The sequence below is a fragment of the Camelus dromedarius genome, chromosome 7 (assembly GCF_036321535.1).
Source record: "Camelus dromedarius isolate mCamDro1 chromosome 7, mCamDro1.pat, whole genome shotgun sequence".
Classification (NCBI taxonomy): domain Eukaryota; kingdom Metazoa; phylum Chordata; class Mammalia; order Artiodactyla; family Camelidae; genus Camelus; species Camelus dromedarius.
The window spans coordinates 78,553,431-78,577,846 of NC_087442.1; the positions used below are offsets into that span (position 1 = coordinate 78,553,431).

A 24,416-nucleotide genomic window follows, 5' to 3' on the forward strand; every position below is an offset into this window, starting at 1 on the left:
CATTCTAAGTGCCTTACATGCATTAACTCCTTTGATATTACAAGGTTAGTTCTATTATTATCCCCATGATACAATACATAACGGAGATGTTCAAGAAATGCCTTAAAGTTACACGGTTAGGAAGTGTGGGATTTACACACTTACAAAGCTAGGATTTACACCTATTCATTTGGGTTCCAAGGATCAAGTTTTTAACAACCACACAATACTGTTATTAAAGAGACAGTTTAATAAAGATATATAATACATATTTTCCCCCAAAATGGGTGAAATGGGATTTTTAAAATTCACAGATATTTATTGCAGCAATATTTCTAATAGCAAAATATTTGAAACAAACAAAATTCTCATTTATAAAAAAATTGGTTGAATAGAATATGTTAAATTTACACAAATGAACAACTAAGCAGATGTAATAAAAATGAGGAAGATCTCTATGAGTCAATACTGCATTATTTCCAGGGTACTGAAATGGGATTTTAATAAGGTATTATTTAAAAACGACTTTTCTGTTCCATTCTCAAATACACCAAGGACAGTTGGAGATTTCAAGCAGAGCTCACCTTCCACGTAATCACCAAATTATCGGGCTCGGATCCCAGCCCTTCCACAGCCGTGGGATTTTTATCTGGTTCTAGAAGTGAAGCAGCCACATACTTGTAAGCTTTGGTGCTTTTGCAAACAGGGGCAAACGTTTCTATTTTATTTCAGATCTCAGAAGTCTGGCTTTACCTGCGGCCTTAGTCAAATACTGCTCAGATGACTCGCTGGGCAGGCTGGTTCCCAGGTTGTTGACTGCCATCACTCGGAAGGAGTAGTTCACGTATGGCGACAGCTTGAGCTGGGCTGTGGTCTGCGTCCCGGGGACCTCAGTCTGGTGGTGCCACAGCCCTGCCTCATGCATTGCATCTTCATACTCAATGATGAATTCTGGCCACACCACACACACACACACACACAACAAACCCAAGACAGTGAATTCGGTCACCCAACCGCAGGTTGCTAGGGTAACAGCTGGGTTGCTAGAATAACGAACAGGACAATCTAACGAGAGCAGCTGAACACAAACTGTTTTCACTTCCAAGAAAAATTCGTTAGAATATTTTGATTTCAGAGTTCTCTCATCGTCCTCAACACTTAAGCACATCCAGTAATATTTGGTATTCTTTCTCTAGCACACTGAGCTTAGTTTTGTAAAACCCTTTAGAAGTGATCAACATAATCCTAGGAAAGTTTAAGCATACGAAAAGATGGTCGATTTTTTTTCATCACAGGAGAAGTTAAATTGAATACAGGGAGATACCACTTCCCACTCAACAGGCTGGCCACAATCAAAGGTATAACACACTTTGTTGACTACGACACGGGGAAACAAGCATTCTCACATTGTGGGGAGTGTAAATTGGTACATCTTCTACAGAGGATACTTCAGAACATCTAACACCATTTAATTCAGATACCCTTTGATTGAGAAATTGTACTTCCAGCTATTTATTTTGGAATAAGCGTGCTCACGCATATGTTCAAAGACACGGAAAGGAACCCTCACCGCAGCACTGTTTGCAATTGAAACAACTTAACTGCCAACAGCCTAACCGTTCATCAACGGGACGCCAATGAAACCGATTCTGGTGCATCCACACAATGGAATATTCTGCTGCTGTAAAAACTGAATGGGGCGGCTCCGCATGCACTGAGGAATGGTTTCTAAAATATATTGTTAAGTGAAGCCAAGGAGGGTAGAGAACAGTGTGTGCTGGACATGACAGTTATGTAAAAATAAAAAGATTTACTATGCCACACACATGTATGTAGTTGCTTGAATGTCCATGTATTACCTCTCAGAGGAGACACACTAACACTGATATCACCAGAGGAACTGAGAGTCCGGAGTGGGAGGAAGACGTACTTTTCAGTGCGTACCTTCTTGTATCTATTAAAATTTGGGGGTATGTACATGTTTTATCCTTGTAAAAAGTGGGAATTTAGAGACTCATTAAGTGCCTACTATGCGATATGAATTATAGATACGGAGATGAACTAGAAAGATGTGCTGCAGTCCTCCGGAGCTCAGTACTTAAGAGTTCTCCCTTCCACCTACATGAATTTCCGGTGATCTCCAGTCTCACACAGTGATGACTTTCATACTTACATCTGCAGCCCCTCTTTCTCCCCTGAACTTCAGACTTGGATAGCACATTGCCTGCTCGAGGACTTCACATGCTTGTCCAGTACAGTACCTCCAACTGCACGTGTCCGAGACTGACCCCGATCTTCGCCCCGACTGGCAGTGACAGCTCAGGTCAAAACCTTGCCGCCCTTCATGGCCCCTCCCCCTTCTCTCGTACCCTCGACAGTCCTGTTGGCTGTACCTCTAAAATACATGCAAAATCTCAGCCTATCAGTTCTCAGCTCCTCCATCCTTCCAAGCCTATTCTAGGCCACCAAGATCTCTTGTGTGAATTATTGTGTGACCTCCTCACTCACAAGTTCCCAGACTTTCTCAGTTCATGATGTGCTGAGTGTTTCAGTCGTTTTTTTTTTTTTCATAGCTCCCTTAGGTCCAAAGAAGTATGTAACGTTTCTCTGTATTAAGTTGTTAGGTCTATACAATCGAATAAGAGTCTAGGTCTTAACTTAAAATCTACTAAGCACTGCATAACTTCTCCAGCCTTGAAAACGGATTGGACGCCACCTTTTTCATTTCCCGTTTCACACTGACTTTCACGTAGTCCTTACTTTTTATCACAGCAAAGGCTTTGCCGAGATGTGATGTGGTCACAATATGAGTTAGCGATAGAATACTGTATCTGTGGACTGCCTCAAGCTAGCATTTCACGGTGTGTCTGACATATGTCACTGTGTTTTTGAAAAACCAAAATTTAAACATTGAAAATTTAGGAAATATCCTGGGGCACCCCGTGAGTCTGCTGGGGTTCCGCAGGGTATTTCAATGCACAGTTTGAGAACCGTGGTCCGGCTTGGTCTCCCCTCTCCCCTTCTTGTTCCTCCGTAGACCATTTTCAATAGGACAGCCAGTGTGATCCACTCCTCTATTATATAAATCCCTACAGTTCCTTCCCAACCTCCCCAGTGGCCCACAAGGTCCTTCACGGTTCCCAAGCCACTCCATCCACCAACTCTACCTCCTTGACCTTCTTTCCTGCTTCACTTCCTCTTGTTAATTTCATTCTGGGCATTCTGACCTCCACGCAGACACGCTCCCATCCTTAAGGCCTTTGCTCCTTTCCTTGATCTCCCTGGAGAGTTCTTCCCCCAGATAATTGCCTAGTGTATTCACAACCTACTTCCTCACGTCTTTATTGATATAGCCAAATGCTACCTTCCTAACGTGGCCTTTCCTGACCACTCTGCTGGTAATTATACCTCCAGCCCCCAGATTCTTTCATCTCCTTTTCCTGCTTTGTTTTTTGCATGGCCTAAATGCAGACACACACACATACCCACGCCCACAACTATGTGTACAGATATACATGTGTTTGAGCCCTCTAGGAAGCAGAGGCAGACATGGAACTAGATGTGCAGGAGACTGATTTGGGGAAGAGCCCGTGAAAGACAAAAGAAAGGCAGGGGTAGGCAGAGAAGATCTTCAGACCATAATGCAGGTCTGACGTCTGTGAAAGGAGAGGGGGAGGGAGGAGCATGTGGGAGAATCCTGACTCCAGTACAGGTAGTCTCAGCCAGGTCATGAGGAGCCCCAGAGTTAAGCTGTGCAGGAGGGCTGGCCGAGCTCCAGGACCCTCGCTGGGCTCGGTCACTGGACCAGCTCAGGAAGAAAGTGGCTCACCGGAACAGTGCAGCTGATCCTTAGGGAAGGGGCTGTGGATGGAGTCTCTGTTGACATTCCTTGTAGTGGGTCCACTCTTGAAAGGAGATCTGAGTAGTGTGTGTGTGTGTTTATATACATATATATATATATATATATATATATATATATATATAATGTGTATATACAGACATATATATATATGACATTATATACAATAACATAGTATTGATATGTTTATATATTAATACATTGTATATATACATTCTGTATATGTATATAATGTATCATACATTATAATATATAATGTACATAATGTATATATTATGTGTATATATTATTATATACACAATGTATGTATTATGTACATTATATACAATAATAAGTATTAATTTCATCTTATTTGTGTCCTCAACTAAAATATAAACTCCATATGGGCAGAGATTTTTGCCTATTTTGTTTTAGAAGAATGCCTCGTACATCATAGGCACATCAATATCTGTTGAATGAATGAATGAATGAAAGCGCAGAAATGCCTTGAAATCTAAAAGTATCATTTTAACATGGGTAAAAAGAGTCTCCAAGCATCCTAACCAGCTGGCTCTGGCTAATGCATTGAATTAACTGGAAGCCTCAGAATGAATAAGTGAACGTTCTGATCAAGGACTGAAAACTCCATTGAGAAAGGAACATCACTAAATAACACAAGGTAGACAGGAGGCTTTTGCTTAATTTCAATGGGAATATTCTGCTTTACCAACAGGTGCAAAAAAATCAGCATGCACATCACTTCCGAATTATCTTAGGTAGTCATCAGAAAGGAATTTAGTCTTCTTGCAGGATATACCTGAAGGTAGTAATAGATTACAGTCTTAGGTCTACTCTCTTAAGTATATTTTTTGTTTTAAAACTTCTAAGCTTGTCTATAGTCTAATTTTACTAAGTGCTTCCAGTGTCCTGATGGCGTGGTCCCTCACCTGATTTTATTCTCTAGGCTGATGTCATGAAGGTGAGCAGCTGACATTGGTGAACGTGCCACTTTGTAGCGGGGGCTGATGGGAAGAGAGATCTGATGTCTACACCCCTTTCTGTTACCAACCGTGGGCGTGAAAAGTCACTTCACTCACCAAGTCTCAATTTCCTAACATTTAGACTGGGCATCACACCTGGTCCTCCCATCTTTTCCTCCCATAATAACTGGCAAAATGACTAACTCGAGATACATTTTCCAACTGTGGTGGACATTTAAGGTGATCCTTATGGATCTTGAACACAAAACAATAGTGTATTTGCTTAACATCTTTAGCAATTAATCAGTGTGTCATACCAGAAGCTATCACGGGGAGTAACTCCAGCTCAGAGGAGAAGACAGCCATAAATAAATGTTTTGGTTCTTTCAGTAACGAAGCAGAGAATGCCAGCAAATACCTCTGCAAGGAATTTCAATTGCATGTGATAAAGTGCTTTGAAAATGGTCACTAAGTCTATTGGTGATCAAGCAAATGGCACCACATACTTGTAATAGGACTGTTGTTGTCATCGCCTGGGGTCCATGACAGCTGGACACTCCTGTCAAGTTGATCGGTCAATTCCAAGTCAAAAGGAGGATTTGGGACATCTGCAGACCAAAGACACACATCACAGTTAACCATCCAACCTCAGGTGGTCCTCCTTTACTCAGGACACTACTCACGGAGGGGACTCTTAAAGACACAGCACACATGACGGCCAGTGAGCATGCGGCCGGAAGGAGGTGAAGACACCTGAGATTGCTGGGAACGCACACGCATGCCCAAGGTAACCCGCCAGCGAGCTCTGCTTGCTTTTCTTTCAAGTGAAACTAAATCCCGCGTCACCAAAGCCAGTGAAGGGGACACGAATGGTTCTCCAGCACTCTCAGTGCATGTCTTTTCAAAAACATAAAGGAGCACAAACAGAAAAAGTAATATGGAAGCTTAATTTCTAATCAATGGGAAACAGAGAATAGCAAATGCTGAAAAACAAAAACAGGCAGAAACGCATGTACTGTTCAAAGAGGATGCAAATGTTCTTTCTGAAACATGCTAAATTACAGGTTTTGGGGCTCCTGAAGAATATTTATATTTTTAAAGGGAATGCTAAAATTCCTGCTATACAGGTAGCCCTTGGCATGCGCACCTTATGCGGCTGCTCAGTACGAGCCAGTGAGGAACCTGGCGAGATGTGTTTATTCTTAGAAGACACCAGGGTACAGACACCTGTTGGGATGAAGGTGTCCCAGAAGCATGTCTGCCTCTTTGAATGGTGCTTCTGAGATCCAGAGGGTTAATGTTCCCCCAGGGCTTTTCCCAACCTTGCTCTGGGCAGTAACCCTGGCTCTGGGAAGAACCAGAAGCCCTATAACAATATGAACCACCCCCTTCCTACCAGTAAAGAAGCCGTACACGTCCACAAGGGACAGGTGTTCTATAGCATAACTCATGATACGATGTCAAATCCAGCTGAGTTTTTGCCAAAAAATTAATTTTATGTCTGTATATGCTGAATAAAGAAGAGGGTTCTTTAATCAAAGAGATTGCTGGAAAATATTTCTGATTCATTTTCCAGACTCAGAAAAATTTCCCGAGCTGGGAGCACTCTCCTTTTGGTCTTTCTTTCGTGATTCATCTTCCTTTAACACAGTAAGTTGGTTTTCTCTGATACAAAGGGCAAATGCTGTTCTAAACACACACTGTTTTCCTACGTAAATTTCTTGAAAATGACATCCCTGAACAACATTTATTTTTCCAAAACAACTTTTAACAGATTGAAATAGAAACCTGATTTGTGGAATGATATTGGAAATCGCTTTTTCAGTTTACGGCTTTTGAAAAAGCACTGTGCTGCTTTACAAGGAAATCATATCAAAGCGAGACTTCCATCAAATGAAATGACTTTCTCATAAGACATGAAATACTCGGAAGGAAGCGGCAACATATTCAGCGGAAAGTTTCAGAGTTCTAATGAAGAAATGATTTACAGCAGTAAATGGACAACAGAGCAGAACATCTGACAGAGACCTTTTCCTTAAAGAAACACAATGGCATGATGGAGAAAAAGAAAGTAATTGAATTTTTCTGCACATGTGAAATCGTTTGAAAGAAAAGAGAGAAAAAAAGAGTCATATTAGTTTACCGTAAATGGGAGCTGGAGTTGGAGTAGGAGCTAGAAAGGACATTAATATAAAGGATTTTAGTCAAAATTAGTAACGGAAAGATATAAGATAGCACAAGAAGACAAAGGCTGAGCGTGATTAACACTATCAAATGGAGTCTTACGCTTAGCTGTCACACATGGCATTGATAAACATGCAGTCACAATCCAGGGGGAAAAAACCCCAACAACTTTAAATAAAAGTAGATTATTTCCCCCAGCTTTCTTACAAAAATATCTGTAACATGCAAAACTACCATTTTGTTCCAGTGCTGCTACAGAGTACATTTATATTAAAATGATCGTCTCAAAGGCATCTTTCAAAGAAGAAAAGTGTGGGTATTTCACTTGCCTATAAAACGGTAAAACTATAACCAGCAGATATTTACTACCGACAATTTTCCTTTCATCCTAAAACAGGGCAGCCAGTTGTGCGGGCTGTGTTCCAGTTCTTACCGACAACGCTGAGCACAGCGCTGGCAGAAACGCTGTCCAGGGTCGTGTTGGCCACACACGTGTAGGTGCCCCCATCTTGGTCATTTACATCAGCTATCACCAAGTTGTCCTTGTCAATGGTGAACCTGCAACGGGAACACATTTGGAGCAGCTACAGTGGACATCTGACCACACCCAACGATCATTTTACTGGCATGAAAGAAACTGTGAATTCGATAAAAGACAAACATGATAAAGATTTGCAGCACGTTAGCGCTAAAATCCTATACATGTCACTTTCACCGTGATTAAAGTTGGAAAATGTTTTGAATGAATTAGAATCTTGGGTTAGAAATGATGACAAGTCACCTGGTCCAGTGGCTTTCAACCACACGTCTAGACTTTTAGAAACTTCCTTAGACGGGGTATCCAGAGCTGGGGGTGGGGGGTGAGGGGGCGGCGTCAGGTACCTCGACTAGAGGGCTTTTTCCTACGGCTCCTGCTGCCACAGCTCATCCAGCTCAGTTTCTAACAAAGTGTGTGTTTTTAAATAATTTACTACTTACAGCAGAATTTTTGTATCGTTTTGCCGCAGGCATAAACTCTCACAGGAGAAAGAAAATGCAGACAATGCTAATCAGCTTTATGACTGGAAACAGCAAGATGAGATCAGCAATCACCACGAAGAGTTTTCTAGAGGTTGCTTTCTTTTTTTTTAAAATGTTTATTTATTTGTTATTGTATCATTTTATTTTAAACTGGTGGGGGGAGGTAATTAGGTTTTATTTTATTTTTAGAGGAGGTACTGGGGATTGAACCCAGGACCTCAAGCATGCTCAGCACGCACTCTGCCACTTGAGCTATACCTTCCCCTTTAGAGGTTACTTTTGAATATGACAATTTATTCAGTGGGTCAAAAACCCGTGTAAATGAGATTCATGCATGGTTTGAACGAGGCTGCATGAATCAATAACTGTCTTCACAGGGGAAGTGAGAGCTTTAGCCAACTTAACCCGATGGTCATTTCTTCCCACTTCCTTCTCATCGTTATCAATTCAGATTCCACAGATAAAACTGACCAGTTGAAGTGTAGAGAGATGGAAACTCAGGGCATAGAAAAGACCACATAGTTCTTTTAAGGGCCATTAACAAGCAACGGGGGACCATTAGGCACTGTTGAAAGGAGCCACAGAAACCATACAGCATACAGCATCCCTTCCAGTAGGGGTGAAGCTCGTGGCCCCTCTGTCACAGCTAAAATTGACACGTTCAACTCTGTGGGCTTAGTCGAACTGAGAGCCTCACCCGGAAAGCTGGGATGACCGTCCCTCCATTCCAAGACGAAGGAATGCAATGTTCAAGCTCTTTTAAAAAGCTTCATTCTTCCCCCCACTCCTTCTACTGGCTTTAGGTAAAATCAAAGAAAACTTCCATCCCAATAAAACGAGTGTCCTTTAAAATACCGACAAGGATTCAGGCACACTCTGATGATTAAAGAGATCGTATTTCTGCCTATTTGTAGAATGCTAATGAAAACAGCTGTTAAGACTGCACTGTACAAGGCAGAAAACAATGGATGCTGTCCAAAGCCCGAAAGGTTTTTCGCATCCTGAATTACACAGGGGACCAACACACAAAGGCAGACAAACATTCTCAGGGTCTTATTTCAATAACTTGATACCTTTTCAGGTCCGAACATTTTACAGCAGGGAGGAAAAAATGTGCATCTACTTTGGAGAGAGAGCAGCCTTCAGAAACTTTACAAATATAACCGTGAAGTTACTATTCAATCAGTCTTTACTTTGAGAGCAGCTTAAAGAGAGAAGGAAGAAAAAGGAAAGAAATGCTCTTCCAATACCTTCCATCACTGGGCAGCTCACCATGGTCTTTCAGCCACATGACAGTGGGGATTAAGGTGTGATCGTGTTTCACTCTGCATTCAAAGGACACTGTGCTCCCCCTTTGCACGACTGCATATTCGGGCTGTTTAATGATCCTTGTTGGATCTGAAATGGAAAGTGACCATTCGTTATCCAATGCCAAAGCTGGAGAATTCGCTCCAAGTCACATAATACTTGAAAATGTTTTGTCCCCTCTGCCTTACCTTTGATCTCTAAGTGAACTTCATTCTTTGCCATTCCTAACTTATTCCTTGCGACACACGTATACGTTCCCGTACTATCCTTCTGGGCCACAGGGATTTCCAAAGTTCCATTTTCATGTAAAACATAAATATCTTCGCGAAGAGCACTGCCTTTAGCGCCTTTAAACCTTCATTATGGGAATGATCACAGTGAGAAAGAAAACACGTGGGAATTTGAAGTCAGACATAAAGAGCCACGTTCAAGGTCAACATACCATGATCTGCATGACAGTATGAAGGTCAGAGCGAGCTGCAGGCTGCACCAGCACACTGCATGCTTGCAAATCAGGGCGGGGTCAGTGCAAAGACAGGATGCTAACTGGAGAACTCAGTGATAAATGGTTCTTCAAGAATCAGCACAGCAAGACAAAATTCTTAAATTGCAATTTTCATTATGAGAGATTCACAATTTAATAAACATATCATTACCTACTTTCTTTCTAAATAAGTGATAAAATAGGCAGAATGCAGACTGCTCCTTTTCTGACCTCTTCCCTCTACTGTGCTGTGCCTGCAACTCCATCTGCAGGCTACAGTTCTAAAGAGATTTACATCAAGGTTACGAGGGTTATACTTTTGAGAGTGTATCAGGAAGTGTTTCCGGGACTTTATTTATATCATTGAGGTAGAGCTGATTGACAACGTTGTGTTAGTTTCTGGTGTACGGCGTGGTGATTCAGTTATACATACACACACATATATATATTCTTTTTCATATGCTCTTCCATTATAGGCTATTATAAGGTATTGAATATAGTTTCCTGAGCTGTACAGTAGGAACTTGTTGTCTATCTATTTTATATGTAGTAGTTGGTATCTGCTAATCCCGAACTCCCAATTTATCCTTCTCCCCCTTTTCCCCTTTGGTTACCGTATGTTTGTTTTCTACATCTGTGCGTCTGTTTCTGTAAACAAGTTCATTTATCTCATTTTTTTAGATTCCACATATAAGTGATACCATATGATATATGTCTTTCTCTGACTTCACTTAGTATGATAATTTCTAGGTCCATCCACATAGTTGCATGGCGTTATTTCATTCTTTTTTTATGGCTGAGTGGTATCTTTGAGATTATAAACAGGAAAAGATTCAGGGAAGAAAGAGAATAAAGCGTGCATGGAAAGTGTGTCTACATTCGGCTTCTGGGTTAGTGTCGGACAGGAGAAGTGAGGATGGATGAACAGCAGGGCCAGGGTGGGGGAGGGGGGACTAGGTACGTTAACCCTGCCCCTTTGCTAGGAAACCTTCTGCTTCTCTTCTCTGCAGTTAACGTGGAGACCTGGGGAGAGGGTGCTTTCATCCCACACCTGGCTTTAATCTCACAGCAGTAGGTGGAGCCCTTCACAGGGTCTGGCACCTCACAGGTGACCCATAAATCAATGTTCCCATTTTCTTTCACTCATTCTTCCAAGCAAGCCCAGGAGGATGAACAGGACTTGTATTAGGAGTGATACAGGCAAGCAGATGGTCTAAAGTGGGAGTGAAAGGACACAGGGGGGCTGGCTCCCAGTCAGGAAGCTCAGTGGGAGAGGAGCACTGGTCACAGCAAATTCTGCTTTTACACTTACAGACCTTTACGCCCAACCCCAAATGATATTTCACTATCAAGGAATGGTCCCCAACCTGTCCCGCCATTCATGAGGTCCCAGAGATGTCCGTGGCACTGTAAAACACAGCACCTTTTAATTTTTTTCAAAAACATTTACATACATCTCTGTGGTTGACAAAGTGTGCAGCCAAACAGACTGCACATGGGAAAGTCTTTAGCACAGAGCGAGGAGTTAACAAATATTTGTGAATACATTTAATAATGAATACCGGGGTGGATTCTGCACTGCATTTTTCCTGTCTGTTCTCTGACTAAATCCCAGCATGTTGAGAAATTTGAAGGCTCTGACAAACGTAAATATTACAAACAGATCGGGCCATTACTTACCACTCAATGGTGGGCAGAGGAGACCCAAAGAAGGCACAGTCGAGGAAAGCAGGCCTGTTGGCGATGACCTGATAGAGGATGTTTGCAAACGTAAGGATTCGTGGCGGCTCAGCTGAAAACATTTTGAAGAGGTAAAGTAAATATGAGAATAAAATGAACATTTAAGCCTACTGTGTATTTTTATTGCATTCTGTTTTAAGACCATTGGAGTTCGTGGTACGGCACAACCATCCTATCGCTCCCCTGTGTTCTCACTCAGCTATGACACTGCTAGTCACTCAGGATGGAAAAAAGCAAGTTTGCTCCCTCTGCCTCACGCCCTGCATCCTACTCAGGCACAGAATTTTAGTGACTGATTTCTTGATCTACATCTCCTCCTACACTGAGTGCCTGGCAGACAGGGAACGGGACTTACTATCTCCTCCCTATAAACCAGCACAGCAGCTGGCACAGACATAATGGCCAAATACATTTCTGCTGAATAACAAATGACCTCAGGGTAATAATGGGGGTGGGGGGAGGAGGTAGGGGTGGGGGAGGATGACTCAACGCAGAGCCAGGAATCAACACTGCCTCCCAGACGTCCAACAACGTCCTAACGGCTCAGCCCTTCCTGTGATTTACTCACTTTCATTTCGAGCATGAAGGGAAAATACCAAGTACTGCTCAGCTTCCTGACCTTAATTTTGGTTGAAAGGGAGCCGACCACACTTGGAGAGTTGAAATATAATCCCCTGGCATCACGTAAACAATTCTCACATAAATTTTTAACAACTTTGATGTATCTTAGTCATTTTGTCCAATACGAGAAATACAATGTTCACATAAACCCAACCATCTCGGAAGACATGTACATCATCGTTTTCTAAGCATGTCGTCATGAATGGATAAACAATTGTTCACCTACGACTTGGATCAAGGTCGAACATGATGACTAATGGTTTATTGTCAAAAATCAGAATTAAGAACTTGTCTTTCAATGTGTCAGTTTCTCAGGGTGGGACAGCAGTAACATTCAGTTATGACGGGTAGACCAACGCTCTCCTCCTTTTGAGGGGTTTGACATTAGCATAACTGACTGTGAATGAAGCAGCCCGACCATCTGATTATTTCTACAATGAAGAATTTGCCATTATAAAAATCGTGTTATGAAAGAACATGAAGACCAGACTGTAATTTCCTTTAGTGCAGAGTCTGTATCTTTATCCATCTCCGTAGGTCCCTTACAGCGCCAAGTGCTGAGCCATTGCACATAGTGGATGCTCAATCTGTTTCTGCTGAATGAATGGCAATCAACAGCAGTCATTCATTTAATTTGCCACGGCTCTAACAAAGGGAGCGCTTACCCAGCACGTTTACAAATGCATTTGCCAGCAAGTATCCATATTCGTTAGAGGCATTGCACTGATACACCGCACTTGATCTTTCTTGAACGTTTGAAAAAATAATGGTATCGCCATCTATTTTCCTGCTGGGATCATCGGGGGCAACTGTTTGGGTATAAAAATAGAAAGTATATATTTATTCCTCTTTGCTTAAAAGGTGTAAAGCTTGAGATCTAATTTATAGTCAGTAGAAGACTGATCTCGGTATATGCAGTCAGAAAGAAAAGACCAACAGCCTAGGCAGACAGCCTGATTTTCCTTCCTCAGAATTCAGCAATTACTTATCAGCATGGGTATATGCCCGAGAGCCATTTAGTCTTCAATGGATTGATTCTTTTCAATATTATTTTGAGCGATGTCGGGGGTAAAAAGCACACCTTAGGGGTAAACTGCAATACAAATTCAGGAAAACATCACCTTGTTCACAAAGAAACTATGGTTATTTATGAGAAGGCAAGTTAATTATCAAGAAGAGACAGCAAAATCTTGTCCAAAAATACGGAAACTCTCTAGTTCATCCAAACCTGTGTCTTAAAAAAAATTTTTTTTTAAATTTTTAGTGGAGGTAGTGGGGATTGAACCCAGGACCTCATGCATGCTAAGCATGCACTCTACCACTTAGCTATACCCAAGCCCCCAAACCTGTGTCTTTTAAGAGCCTCTTACTGAAATAGACAGATAATTGAATCAAGAAGTACGTAAACAGATACAGGGTAATAATCAAATGGGAAAATATATCTAATAATCAAATGGGAGTTTCCTGCTTTGGAAACTCCTGAGGCTGAAATAGAAAGAAACTGTGGAAAATTTCTCTTAAAGGTAGTAGTTTCAGCTATATCTCTCAAGTACTTAAAAAAAAATGGTAAGACCAGTATGGATCCATCCTGAAGCAGGTTGGAACTGGTCAGGTCCTAACTATAGCGTGTGAATTCAGTGCACGGCTTGCCCAGCAATTTGGAGGCGCTTGGACATACATTCCTTTTTCTGAATGTTCAACCTTAGGCTGTGACCTTATGTGGCTTTAAAAGGACACTAAAAGGGGTAACGGGTATTTGCCTCAGCGTGCTGACCAAAATCACATCTCCACAACAGCACCCTTCCCTTTAAAGTGCTCTCGCAAACTGAGCCCTGTAAGTAGCCTTCACTTTCGTTCTAAACCCCGTTTTTCCTCTTTGATGACAGGAAAAGGGTGGGCATCTAAAACATATTTACCACTGCATTTAGACTCCTTTATCACTTAAAAAATTTCAAATATCCGGTCCGTCTGGGGTTTACTAATAAAAACAAATAATAAAAAAATCAATCTAACTCTAGTTACGCGTCCTGGCTTTAGGACACATATTCAAAGTACTGCACCCACTCCCTCGGCATTTGTTTCTACTGATGATGTCTGTACAAGTTCCTCCAAACGGTGTGGCTTACAACCACACGAATTTACGATCACGTGGTTCTGTGTGTAGTGGTATGTCTGACACTCTGATCACCATCAATAGCTAACGTAGGAAATCTTGATACTCCAGTTGGTTCAACTCGGGTACACCAAGATACTCTGAGGTGATATCTTAGCTCACATCCACGGTTGATGACTCCAAGCATTTCAAAACTGCTTTAAGGAACACGTTCTTCCAACCAGAAGAAAAATGCACATTCTAATTCCACAATTCCTCAATAAATGACAGCAAAGGACTGACATACTGGCCCAGGATGACAGCTGCAGCAGGCAGCCAGGTACCTGAGAATGAAACATCCCTCAGGGCAGCTCACGCACCTGGTCCCAGATCCCAAGTCTAGCATCTCTGGGGCGTTTCTGACTCACACACACTCAGCAGTGTCTTTCCGCTGCCTCAGCAAGGCGTGCTGGAACAGAGCAGCATTTCTGGAGTCTTTTTCTCTGTCAATCATTCTCAGCACTTACGGACCCAGCAGTCAGGCCCTCAGTGCCGGGCTTCCTCAGGGGACTCTCAGTGCCCGCCACGTGTCCACTGTGACTGCACTTCTGTGGACCCGCCAGGCAGTAGAGGGCCGGAAGTGTGGTACCCGGGCATCTTAGACAGTGATGAGGCCCTGGTAGAGATCTGGGTCGCATCTCTCTGGATGGGTGGCAGACTCAGTGGGAAAATCCTCAAATTCCTTCAATATACTAAGCTCTTCAAAGTTACACTACCATGTACTAAGGGGCATAAAGTACCAGTTTTGTAAGATGAGAAGGTTCGGGAGATCTATTCCACAATAGTGTGAACATACTTAACACTACTGAACTGTATGCTAAAAAATGGTTACGGTTGTTAAATTTTATGTTATGTGTGTTTTTTAACCACAAGAAGAATTTACATCACCATGAACGCAGAAGACTGGCTCAATGAACAAAGCTGGAAGGACAATCTTTGCCCAGTGAGGACTCGCCAAGCACAACACACATCATTTTAAAAAGCTTTTATGTAGCCCACAGTTGTGTTTTTCTTTGCTATCAACTCTTTCCAGTGTTATTGCGAAAGGCATCTGAGTGTATCTGCCTTATTTCTGCTCAATGGCGCAGCCTTCAAATAATTATTTTTGGCAAGGTGCTTAGGAATTAAATAAACCCTTTAGGTAAGAGTACGAAGAGTAAATAAACAAATATTTCTCCATGGGGGTTTGGGCTACACTTTCCTCAAGCACTGACTAAAGACACACAGGCAAACCTAAGAACTGTCATGGTGACATATGGAGGCCCAGCTGGTATTGGACAAAGAACACAGTTGCTGGTGCAGGGACATTTGAAGGCTTTGGATTCTGTGTGCTGGCTGTTGGGTGGGTATAACTCTCCAGCATCCAAACCCAAAACACCCAAGGGAATAATAATGAATTCTGGGAACAACCAACTTCATTTGCTATCAATGAACCCTGGGGAAAGAAATTTAAGAGCATAGAAGTACGCCGTACAACTTGAAGCCCCACAGGTGAGGTTCAGAACTGGGGTGGGAGCCTTCCAACAATACTTTCTTTTATTCCACCTCTCCTGACATGGCTGGCAAACACCACGAATGTTTCCAACATTTAGAAAATGAGAATAGTAACAATCAGGGCCACCTTACATGTAAAAAGCACTATCAAATTTTAAAATATCTTTGTATCTGTTGCATAATTTTATTTTAAAAAGAACTTTGTGAAACAGATCAAGTGGATGGTAGTATGTGTAGCTGAGAAACCAGAGACTTCATGGTTTGTTTCAGGCATGATTAGTGCTCAGGTTTTCTGAGTTAGTCTACGTATAACCATCTCCTGAAACCTGAACATCTGAGCATAAGGTGGAACAAATCTCTGGGTAAAGAGATGAATTTTCTTCTCCGTCTACTTATTCTGTTCCTTATAAGGGGATGCCACTGAGTCCTTTACTCTGGAAAAAAGGAAGAAAGATGCTTGAGTGGACTCTTGGGACTATCCGGGACCACGCCTTCATCACGCCCACCCCTCCTCCCCGACTGCTTAATCACGTGTCGCTGGCTTTCAATTTCTCCCTCCAACGTCCATAAAATATCTAACTGTGGCAGGAGGTCTGCTATCCTTCATTCCTTCCACTTCTCATCTTTTAGAGAAAAGGGGCCTTTTAACATCATAAAAGGGTGATCTTAGATACCCTCCCTGGTATCTGAACAACTTATCACAACTCTCAACCGGGATGATTAAAAATCTACAAGTGTTAGGCTCTCCGGCTGCCTCCTGGGACAGGGACAGGGACAGGGACAGGAATCTCGGTGTCCTCGGCCATGGCCTTGGACATTTTCTTTCCGGTCCTGGGTTCTGCTTCCACAGCCTCCCAGACCCTGAGGGTCACAACAAAATCCAAGTTCTTTTTTGGCATCAGTTCTCTGCAGCTGTATTCTTTTTCCTGACTTCTGCAGACTGTTTCAAAAATATTTTAGGTGGTTTTGGGCAAATTCTATCTTTAATACAGTCCATTTTTTTTTTTGCTTCAGAGAAAGTTTAAAGGAACCTGGCCAGTCCTGGGGGGTAACAGAGCTTTGGAAGACACTGAGATTAGAGCCCAGACTCTTTCTGAATGAATTCCCCTAGTTTTGTTAAACAGTAGATTCCAGGTCTGAAATGCACAACTACAAGTCAGTAACACTACAGTTTGCTAAAAAATCCCAAATCTGACCCCTCCTTTTCCTGACCCAGCTTTTCCTTTCCTAGTATTTATGTGCATGTGGCAGCCGGAGGCTGCAGAGGTGGGAGGAGAGGGTGGCAGCATCCTCAGGTGATGGTCACCAGCCAGGAATGGGGAGGCTCTGTCTACCACAGTCCCCTGATAATGTCTCTGTTGCATGGCACCTGGTGGAGATGCTGCGTGATGCTGCTGCAGAAGCACAACTGGTCCCTGCCTCCCACCCTCAGCAGCTGGTCCACCCAAGGCTTCTTTCTGCAGCAAGCCAGCCTGTGCTCCCAGCTAACTTCTGAGGGTCTACCCCAGTCCTCCCCGAAGGTTAGGAATCCTTACCATGCTATTTCTATGCCACTGTATACAGCAGCCACCTCTGCTCTCTCTTGCCTCCCCCTGCCTCCCCACCATCCTTCCTCCACGCCCTGCCATCACTGACTGCATCTGTGAGATGCAAACCACCCATGAGAAACAAGCCTCAGTCTCCTGTTTCCAGAACAGTCCCCCATACCTTAAAGGCCGTTGAGTTTAGAAGCCTCCAAATTCACGGGTTAACTATCAAGCAGGGTGGAAAGGGGAGGGGCCTGAGGCTCCTCGAATTCCACAAGTTTTGAACCATTTTCTTCTTCATATACTCCATATCTTGGACCTAGGGGGCCAACGCAAGGTAGGGGCATGAGGGGTTGACTTTGAGCTGAGCTGTTTGAGACTTAGTGTCCAGCCAAGAAGCCACTCAGCAGAAGCTGCAGAGGAACCAGCTGCTGAGGGTAAGGGGTGGGGAACAGCAGTGCACAGAGCGGAGGGGAGGGGAGTCCCCACCAGGGTCTCAAGCCCATCACCTTTCAGGTCTGAGACTCCGAACGGTAATCCACGCACTTTTAGCGTGCCTACCCTATGTGGTAAAAGACATCTTCCAGGGATGCTTCACATCCCCTCGGTGTAAATGTCCAGTGCCTGCTCCCAGCACGGGTGGCCGGGGCCCCTGGCTTCGCTGCTTCTCCCCTTGCTTGTCCACCAGAGTGATGCTCCGGGGCACGCTGGAGGCCGAGGGACCCTGGATCCACAGGCACCGTGGAACTCTGATCCTAGCTCTGCTGAGCTCCTGTTTTCCTTCCAGTGTAGGCTTAACAGATACTTTGGGGGTAGAAGAAATGAACTGATTTGGAACCTGATTTGAGAGACTCGGTTCTAACTCCTTCTGCTCTGGACCCAAATGGATGATTTGAGGTTTTAACAGACAGGCTGCATTCTTGTCTCCAGGGACCACTGTCCTGCTTCTGCCTCCTGAACAAGCAGGCTTTCACATTGATCCTCCCCCCAACATATTTCACTTAAATGGGAGTGTCTATGAGTGCATTTTCAAAGCTCATTTTTTTATTGACATATAGTTGACTTACAATATGATACTAGTTTCAGGTGTACAACACAGTGATTCGACCTTTTATAAATTATACTCCATATAAAGTTATAAAATACTGGCTGTCTTCCCTGTGCTGGATATTACCTCCTTGAATCTTATTTATTTTATACTGAGTAGTTCAAAGCTCTTAATATAGCTGGAGTTCCAGGGTTCCCTGAGAGGTACCACCTGTGCCAGGTTTGGAAGGATGACAGGAGGAAAAATCAGCTTCCTTATTTTATCTCCCCTTGTCCTTGTGGCACTGACTCACCTACATCTCAATTTTCCCTGCTTGTGATTATATTCTGGCTGCCGAGTTTAAGGACTGATCTTTTCCACATTCCCTGGCTCCCCGCTTTCCCGCAGAGTGACTAGATGGACGTCCCCTCCCATTGTCAGTTTGACTGAGGCCAGATCTCCGTGCATGTTTAACCTTCCATAAATCTGAATGGAACCTCTGAGCGGGGAAATGCGGTGCCCAAGCGCTGAGCATGCACCATCCTTTATTGCCATTCTGAATGCATCCCTAAGGAAATCAGACACTGTAGCAGAAAACTTTTTTTTTGTTTTGTTTTGTTCTGGGCTTTCTTCCACTTTTTCTCAGTTTTCACTCACATGCCTTTGAGAGTGGCAACAGCTTCCCAACCACAAAGTACTCTCTGCGGCTTTTCCTGATCCTGATCGTATTTAAAATTGGGGGTGGAAATATCCAAACTCAGTTTGCTGGCCTCTTTAGTATCTGTGTTCTCCCAAGAACATATTTCTTTTTACAGTAAACACAGGCTGTCTGTTTCCGAGGATCTGATAAGTACCATGTTGTGTGAGACAAACTCCTAATAAATACTTAAGGAACTACATCTCTCACTCCATCTAGACCTATAGTAAGACCTTGACGGTAAGAAGCAGAGATGTGTGCCACTTAAATGGAATACTATGCAGCCATAAAAAAGAACAAGATCATGCCATTTGTAGCAACATGGATGGAACTAGAGAGTGTCATATGTAGTGAAATAAGCCAAAAAGAAAAAGAAAAATACTATATGATAACACTTTTATGTAGCATATTAAAAAATGACACTAATAAACTTATTTACAAAACAGAAACAGATTCACAGACATAGAAAACAAACTTATGGTTACCAGAGGGAAAGGGAGGGGTGGAGGGATAAATTAGGAGTTCAGGATTTACAGATACTAACTACCATATATAAAATAGGTAAGCAACAAGGTCTTAATGTACAGCACAGGGAACTATACTCAATATCTTGTGATAGCTTATAATGAAAAAGAATCTGAAAAGGAATATATCCATGTATAACTGAATCACTATGCTGTACACCAGAATTTAACACAACATTGCAAACCGATGATACTTCAATTTAAAAAAATCTGCCAGTAGTTTTCAGATCCATTTTAGGGTGAAGACTCTTTCAGGAAAGCCAGCTGAATGGACCTTCTGGTTCTGTAAAAACAGAACCAATTTCTGATTCTGGCCTGGAGCAAATGAGGGGCCAAATCATTCTACATCATAATCCTGAAGGTTGTCTTTATTGTGAGAAAGGACTATCTTTGGAGATTTCCATGCTACTGACACAGAGCGTGAGCCTAAGGCTGTGTTTTAAGCAGAAATCGATTCTCTCTCTCTGGGTCTAAAAGAAAGTCTCAACTCCAAGGAGGGGAAAATGTCCAAAGATTCTTCTGTCGGTAGCGGAGGGTAGTGGGTGGGGTCAAGAAAAACAAAAGGCAGTGGGCTCTCCACTGTGTGGCCAGGGCATACGAATTAAGAATCCAGGGGCAGGGAGATGTAATATCCGTTTTGTTTTCTTCTTGCTTTGCTATAATGCCCTTCTATCATCTTCAACCCTTTAACCAAGTTTTGTAAAAGTGGCCTTTGCTGGGATTTACAAGACTGTAGCCACACTTTGGGGAGAGTGGCACAGTGGCAGCCTGGAGAAGCTGGCAGAGAGAGAGCCAGGGGTGGTCCGGGGAACGTGGCCAAGGAGGTTACACGGGGCAGCCAGGGCTGTGTGAGTATCAGCAACACCCGGGGAGGGAGACCTGGTCACGGACTGAGCATCGGCATACGGCTGGGCTCAGAGGATGTGCTCTTCTTTGCGTATTAAATGGGATGGTGACCCCTGAGGACGGCAGAACTTGGGAACATCTGGGCTATACTTAGGAATGAAAACCTCTTTAAATTAAGACAGCCGGGTTTTTTTTCTTGTCATATTCACTGTCTCTCTTCCTAGCCTCCCCCCCATCTCCTCTGACTCCTAATATGTTTCCACCCACCATTTGACATCTGGAACAAAGGAGATAATCTAAACTTTTCAGAGATGTTTATTTCTCACCCCGTCATTCCTCCTGTGACCCAGATGAAAAACAGAGGAAATACCACCAAGTTCCAAGCAACACATACTGTTACGTTAATAGCATTAACTATTCAGTCATAACACATTATATCTAAAGGTAATAAAGTTAAAATCTAAAGGTAATTTGGCGCCTCTGTTTAACTTATATACGGCTTCTTTCCTTAACCTAAGTTATTTCATCACCACTTGCTTCCTGTTAAGATGTGGCCATGCTCTGAAAACGTTCTGCATTTGGAGCCAATCAAAGAAACTTACTTTCCATTGGGACTCCATCAAGGAAACTTACTTTCTATCGGGACTCCATTCGACAACCAGCTAATTCTGGGTTTGGGGTTGCCATTAGCTCTGCAGATCAGGGTCCCATCCTCTCCAGGCGACAGCACAAGATTTTGAGGTGCTATGATCCAGTACGGAGCAGCTTCATGAGGAAAGAAAAAAAAACAAACCCAAAATTCAATCAAATAAGTTATCCTAGCAAACTTAGTAGACTGAACTATTTTAATAACAAATAAACATTTGTTAGTTTCACTTTTTCGGCGTGAACAGACTTATAAGTGATGTCAGAGAACACGTCAGATTTTCAAAAGAATGCTTCTCAAAGAGACTCACTGACATCTCTCTATTATTTCTAAAGCCTTTTGATTCAAATATCATCATCTCGTTTTACAGTCAATTAATCAGACATTAAAGAGGTAACAGACTTCTCTAAGGTTGTAGAGCAATTTACAGGCACAGAGAGGGCTAAGAAATACGAATGGAAATTCTGAGCCCTGTAGAACACATATAATTATAAAACTGGGAAGCAATATTTGAAGTTTTGCATTTTTGAAAAATTGCCAAGTTGGTATAGCGTATTCCTGTAAGCCCTTCTGATGTTAACATCTTACAGAACCACGGTACAGTCACCCAAACAAGACATTAACACTGGTACAATACCAGCAACTAAACTGCACTCCGGATTAGGATTTCCCCAGTTTTCCTGCTGATGTCATATTTCTGTCCGAGGACCCTGTCCTGGACACCACGTTGCATATAACCGTCACATCGTCTTACTCAGTTTCCTCCAATCTGACAGTTTCTTGGTCTTTCCTTTGTTTTTTTTTAATGAACTTGAGACTTTTAAAGAATACTTATCAGTTATTCTGTAGAACATCTTTCAACTTGAGTTTGATGTTTTCTCACGATTCCGACTGAGGTTTTAGGTGACGGAACCTTCTAACTGCATCTTCTCTGGGCACATATGACGTCAACATGACGTTATGACATTATTGGTTATTCATCACTTGGTTAGGGTGATGTCTGCCAGGTTTCTCCAATATAAAGTTACTATTTCCCTGCTTTCCGTCCTCTATTCATTAGGAGCGAGTCAGTAAGTCCAGCCCTCCCTCAAAAGTAGGGAAATTAATCTATCTTCTTAAGGGAGGAGGAGTGACGAATTTGTGGACATATGTTAAAACTGCCTCAGTAATTAATTTTTGTGGGAGGGGGGAGGGGGAGAAGAAACACTCCGAGTCTATGCGAATTCCCTGCTTTTCCTTCAGGGTCCATCCAGTAATTTTAGCACTCATCACTGGCTCTTGCCGGCAACAGTTAGAGCTGTGGGCTTCTAACGATGATGTTCTATTTCCTTCATTCTTTCTACACTTACCAGTTGGACTTTTTCTGTAAGGAAGCTTGGGGGAGCGAATTTTTAACCAGCTATAGGTGCACTCTAAAGAGCAATGAGAAAGAGTTTCCAGGTACGATGAATGTTGATATAATTTTACATTATTATTACTGAAGAATATAGTCAAAGGCAAATGTAACTGACGATTTAGGCAGTTGCCTCTCATGAAGGCCAGAGCCATGTAGTTTAGACAAAGATGTACCTTTAACTGTGACGGAAATGGTGTGATGGATGGCTCCCAGTGCATTTTTCGCTATACACTGGTAACTTCCAGAGTCTGCTTCTGTAACCTGAGTGATCTGCAGAGTTTTCTTAAAGTTCCTATAAAAGGTCCGGTTGACGGGGAGTGTTCCATCTTCTTTTATCCAGTAAATAATTGGGGTGGGCCTGATAAGATAAATAAAAACATTACAGAAAAAGAAGTTTACCTAAGTGCTTTTGAGGGTGAATTTTCATGCGACTTTGTAACAAATATAAAGATTATCAGGACTATAGAGACATTTTAACTAGCACCACACTTCGGGAAATAATGCTCGAAACCTTCTGTTTAAGACTGTAAGTTACCATTCTCACAGAAGCAGAATTTCCTCATTTATGGGACACTGTGAATTTAGACTTCAGTGGCCCAGTGAGAATGCTAGCAAGACCTGCTTTACTGAAGGGACCTAATTAACTTCTTCCAAGTCTGATCGGTGAGGCCCTCATAGAAAATTTGGCACAAAGGAACTATGTCAATCAAAGGAATTACCATGAAATGAATGATATCGACTTACAATTTTTTATCAGCTAGTTAAAAATGCTAGAGAAAGAGCTGATATATGCATATGTGCCCATGAACTTTTACTCACATTTCCAGATCAAATGGAAGAACTTTCCTATCTTATAACAGGCTATGTGATGATGTGAATGAAGTGATTTGAAAAACAGTGCTTTTACTTTAATTTCATTAGTAGCAATATTTTAAAATCTCACATCAATTTTTTTTTAAAGGAGTCCATAGTTGGGAGGGTATAGCTTAGTGGCAGAGCACATGCTTAGCATGCACAAGGTCCTGGGTTCAATCCCCAGTACCTCCATTAAAAAAAATTAAGTAAATACATAAACCTAATCCCCCATAGCTCTCCCAAAAATAAAGAAGCCCAAAGACTTTTTTTTTTTAATGGAGGTACTGGGGATTGAACCCAGGACCTTATGCATGCTAAGCATGCATTCTACCACTGAGCTACACCCTGCCTCCATTACACCAATTTATAGAATTAGGCCAAACTCATGTATTACTCACATCATTTCTCACCTGTGCTTCTTATTAAATCAAGAAATAGAGAGACAGATGACAAGCCAGACATAGGCTCAGAGTTCAAAGATCTGCTTCAAAATCCCAGCCCTATCCCCAACTTGCTCTCTGATCTCAGATTCCTGACCTTTTTGGGCTCAGTGTCCCCAGTTGCCTTCATGGGGATAACAGTGCTTGCTCTGATCTGGTGATTTCAGAAGGTTTTCATGAGGACAAAATAATAATCCATTCAACACATTTGCTGAGCACTCCATGGACAAATCACTGACTTGTGTGTTGCGAAGAAAGAGATTTAAAAATAATGGCCCAGGCCCTCAGGAAGATCAGAGTACTTATCATTAGACATGCGAGCAGGAGTCATTGTAGAATTGTTTCTGTTTGTTTGATAGAATAAAAATAACTGAACTGATAGCGCTGATGAACTCAGCGTGTAGTGTGATTTCCTGACATGGCCAGCAGAGGCCTCCCTGTGTCTCTGGAGGTAAATTTATTCCTGGGGGATGATTTTGGGAATTCTAGGAAGGAATGTGAGACCATGGAGTCACAGGTCAAGGACAGGACAGATGACAACATGCTTCCGAGATCCCGGCCAATGTTTTCAGCAAACGTGCAGCTCAACAGTACCTGTGCTGGGCTGGGCGTGTGAAGGAACTACAGAGAAGCTGGCCCTAGTGTGTGTGCCTAACGGG

The 24,416-nt window shown here is 42.5% G+C and overlaps 1 protein-coding gene across 15 annotated transcripts in view; it reads right to left on the reverse strand.

Moving 5' to 3' along the window:
- The window catches only part of NRCAM (neuronal cell adhesion molecule), a 273,058-nt gene that overhangs the window by 40,033 nt on the left and 208,609 nt on the right, over positions 1-24,416 (reverse strand). For 10 of the 15 annotated variants that reach the window (XM_031454678.2, XM_031454676.2, XM_031454672.2 and 7 more), the window contains 11 exons: positions 22,636-22,820; positions 21,054-21,185; positions 12,820-12,963; positions 11,474-11,585; positions 9,498-9,664; positions 9,252-9,399; positions 7,415-7,539; positions 6,941-6,970; positions 5,304-5,405; positions 733-930; positions 564-634 (listed from right to left, as the gene is read on the reverse strand). In XM_031454678.2, the coding sequence (XP_031310538.2) occupies positions 564-634; positions 733-930; positions 5,304-5,405; positions 6,941-6,970; positions 7,415-7,539; positions 9,252-9,399; positions 9,498-9,664; positions 11,474-11,585; positions 12,820-12,963; positions 21,054-21,185; positions 22,636-22,820 (1,414 nt within the window). The remainder of the gene's footprint in view (positions 1-563; positions 635-732; positions 931-5,303; positions 5,406-6,940; positions 6,971-7,414; positions 7,540-9,251; positions 9,400-9,497; positions 9,665-11,473; positions 11,586-12,819; positions 12,964-21,053; positions 21,186-22,635; positions 22,821-24,416) is intronic. The other 5 variants (XM_031454679.2, XM_031454675.2, XM_064487704.1 and 2 more) reach the window with 1 other exon arrangement.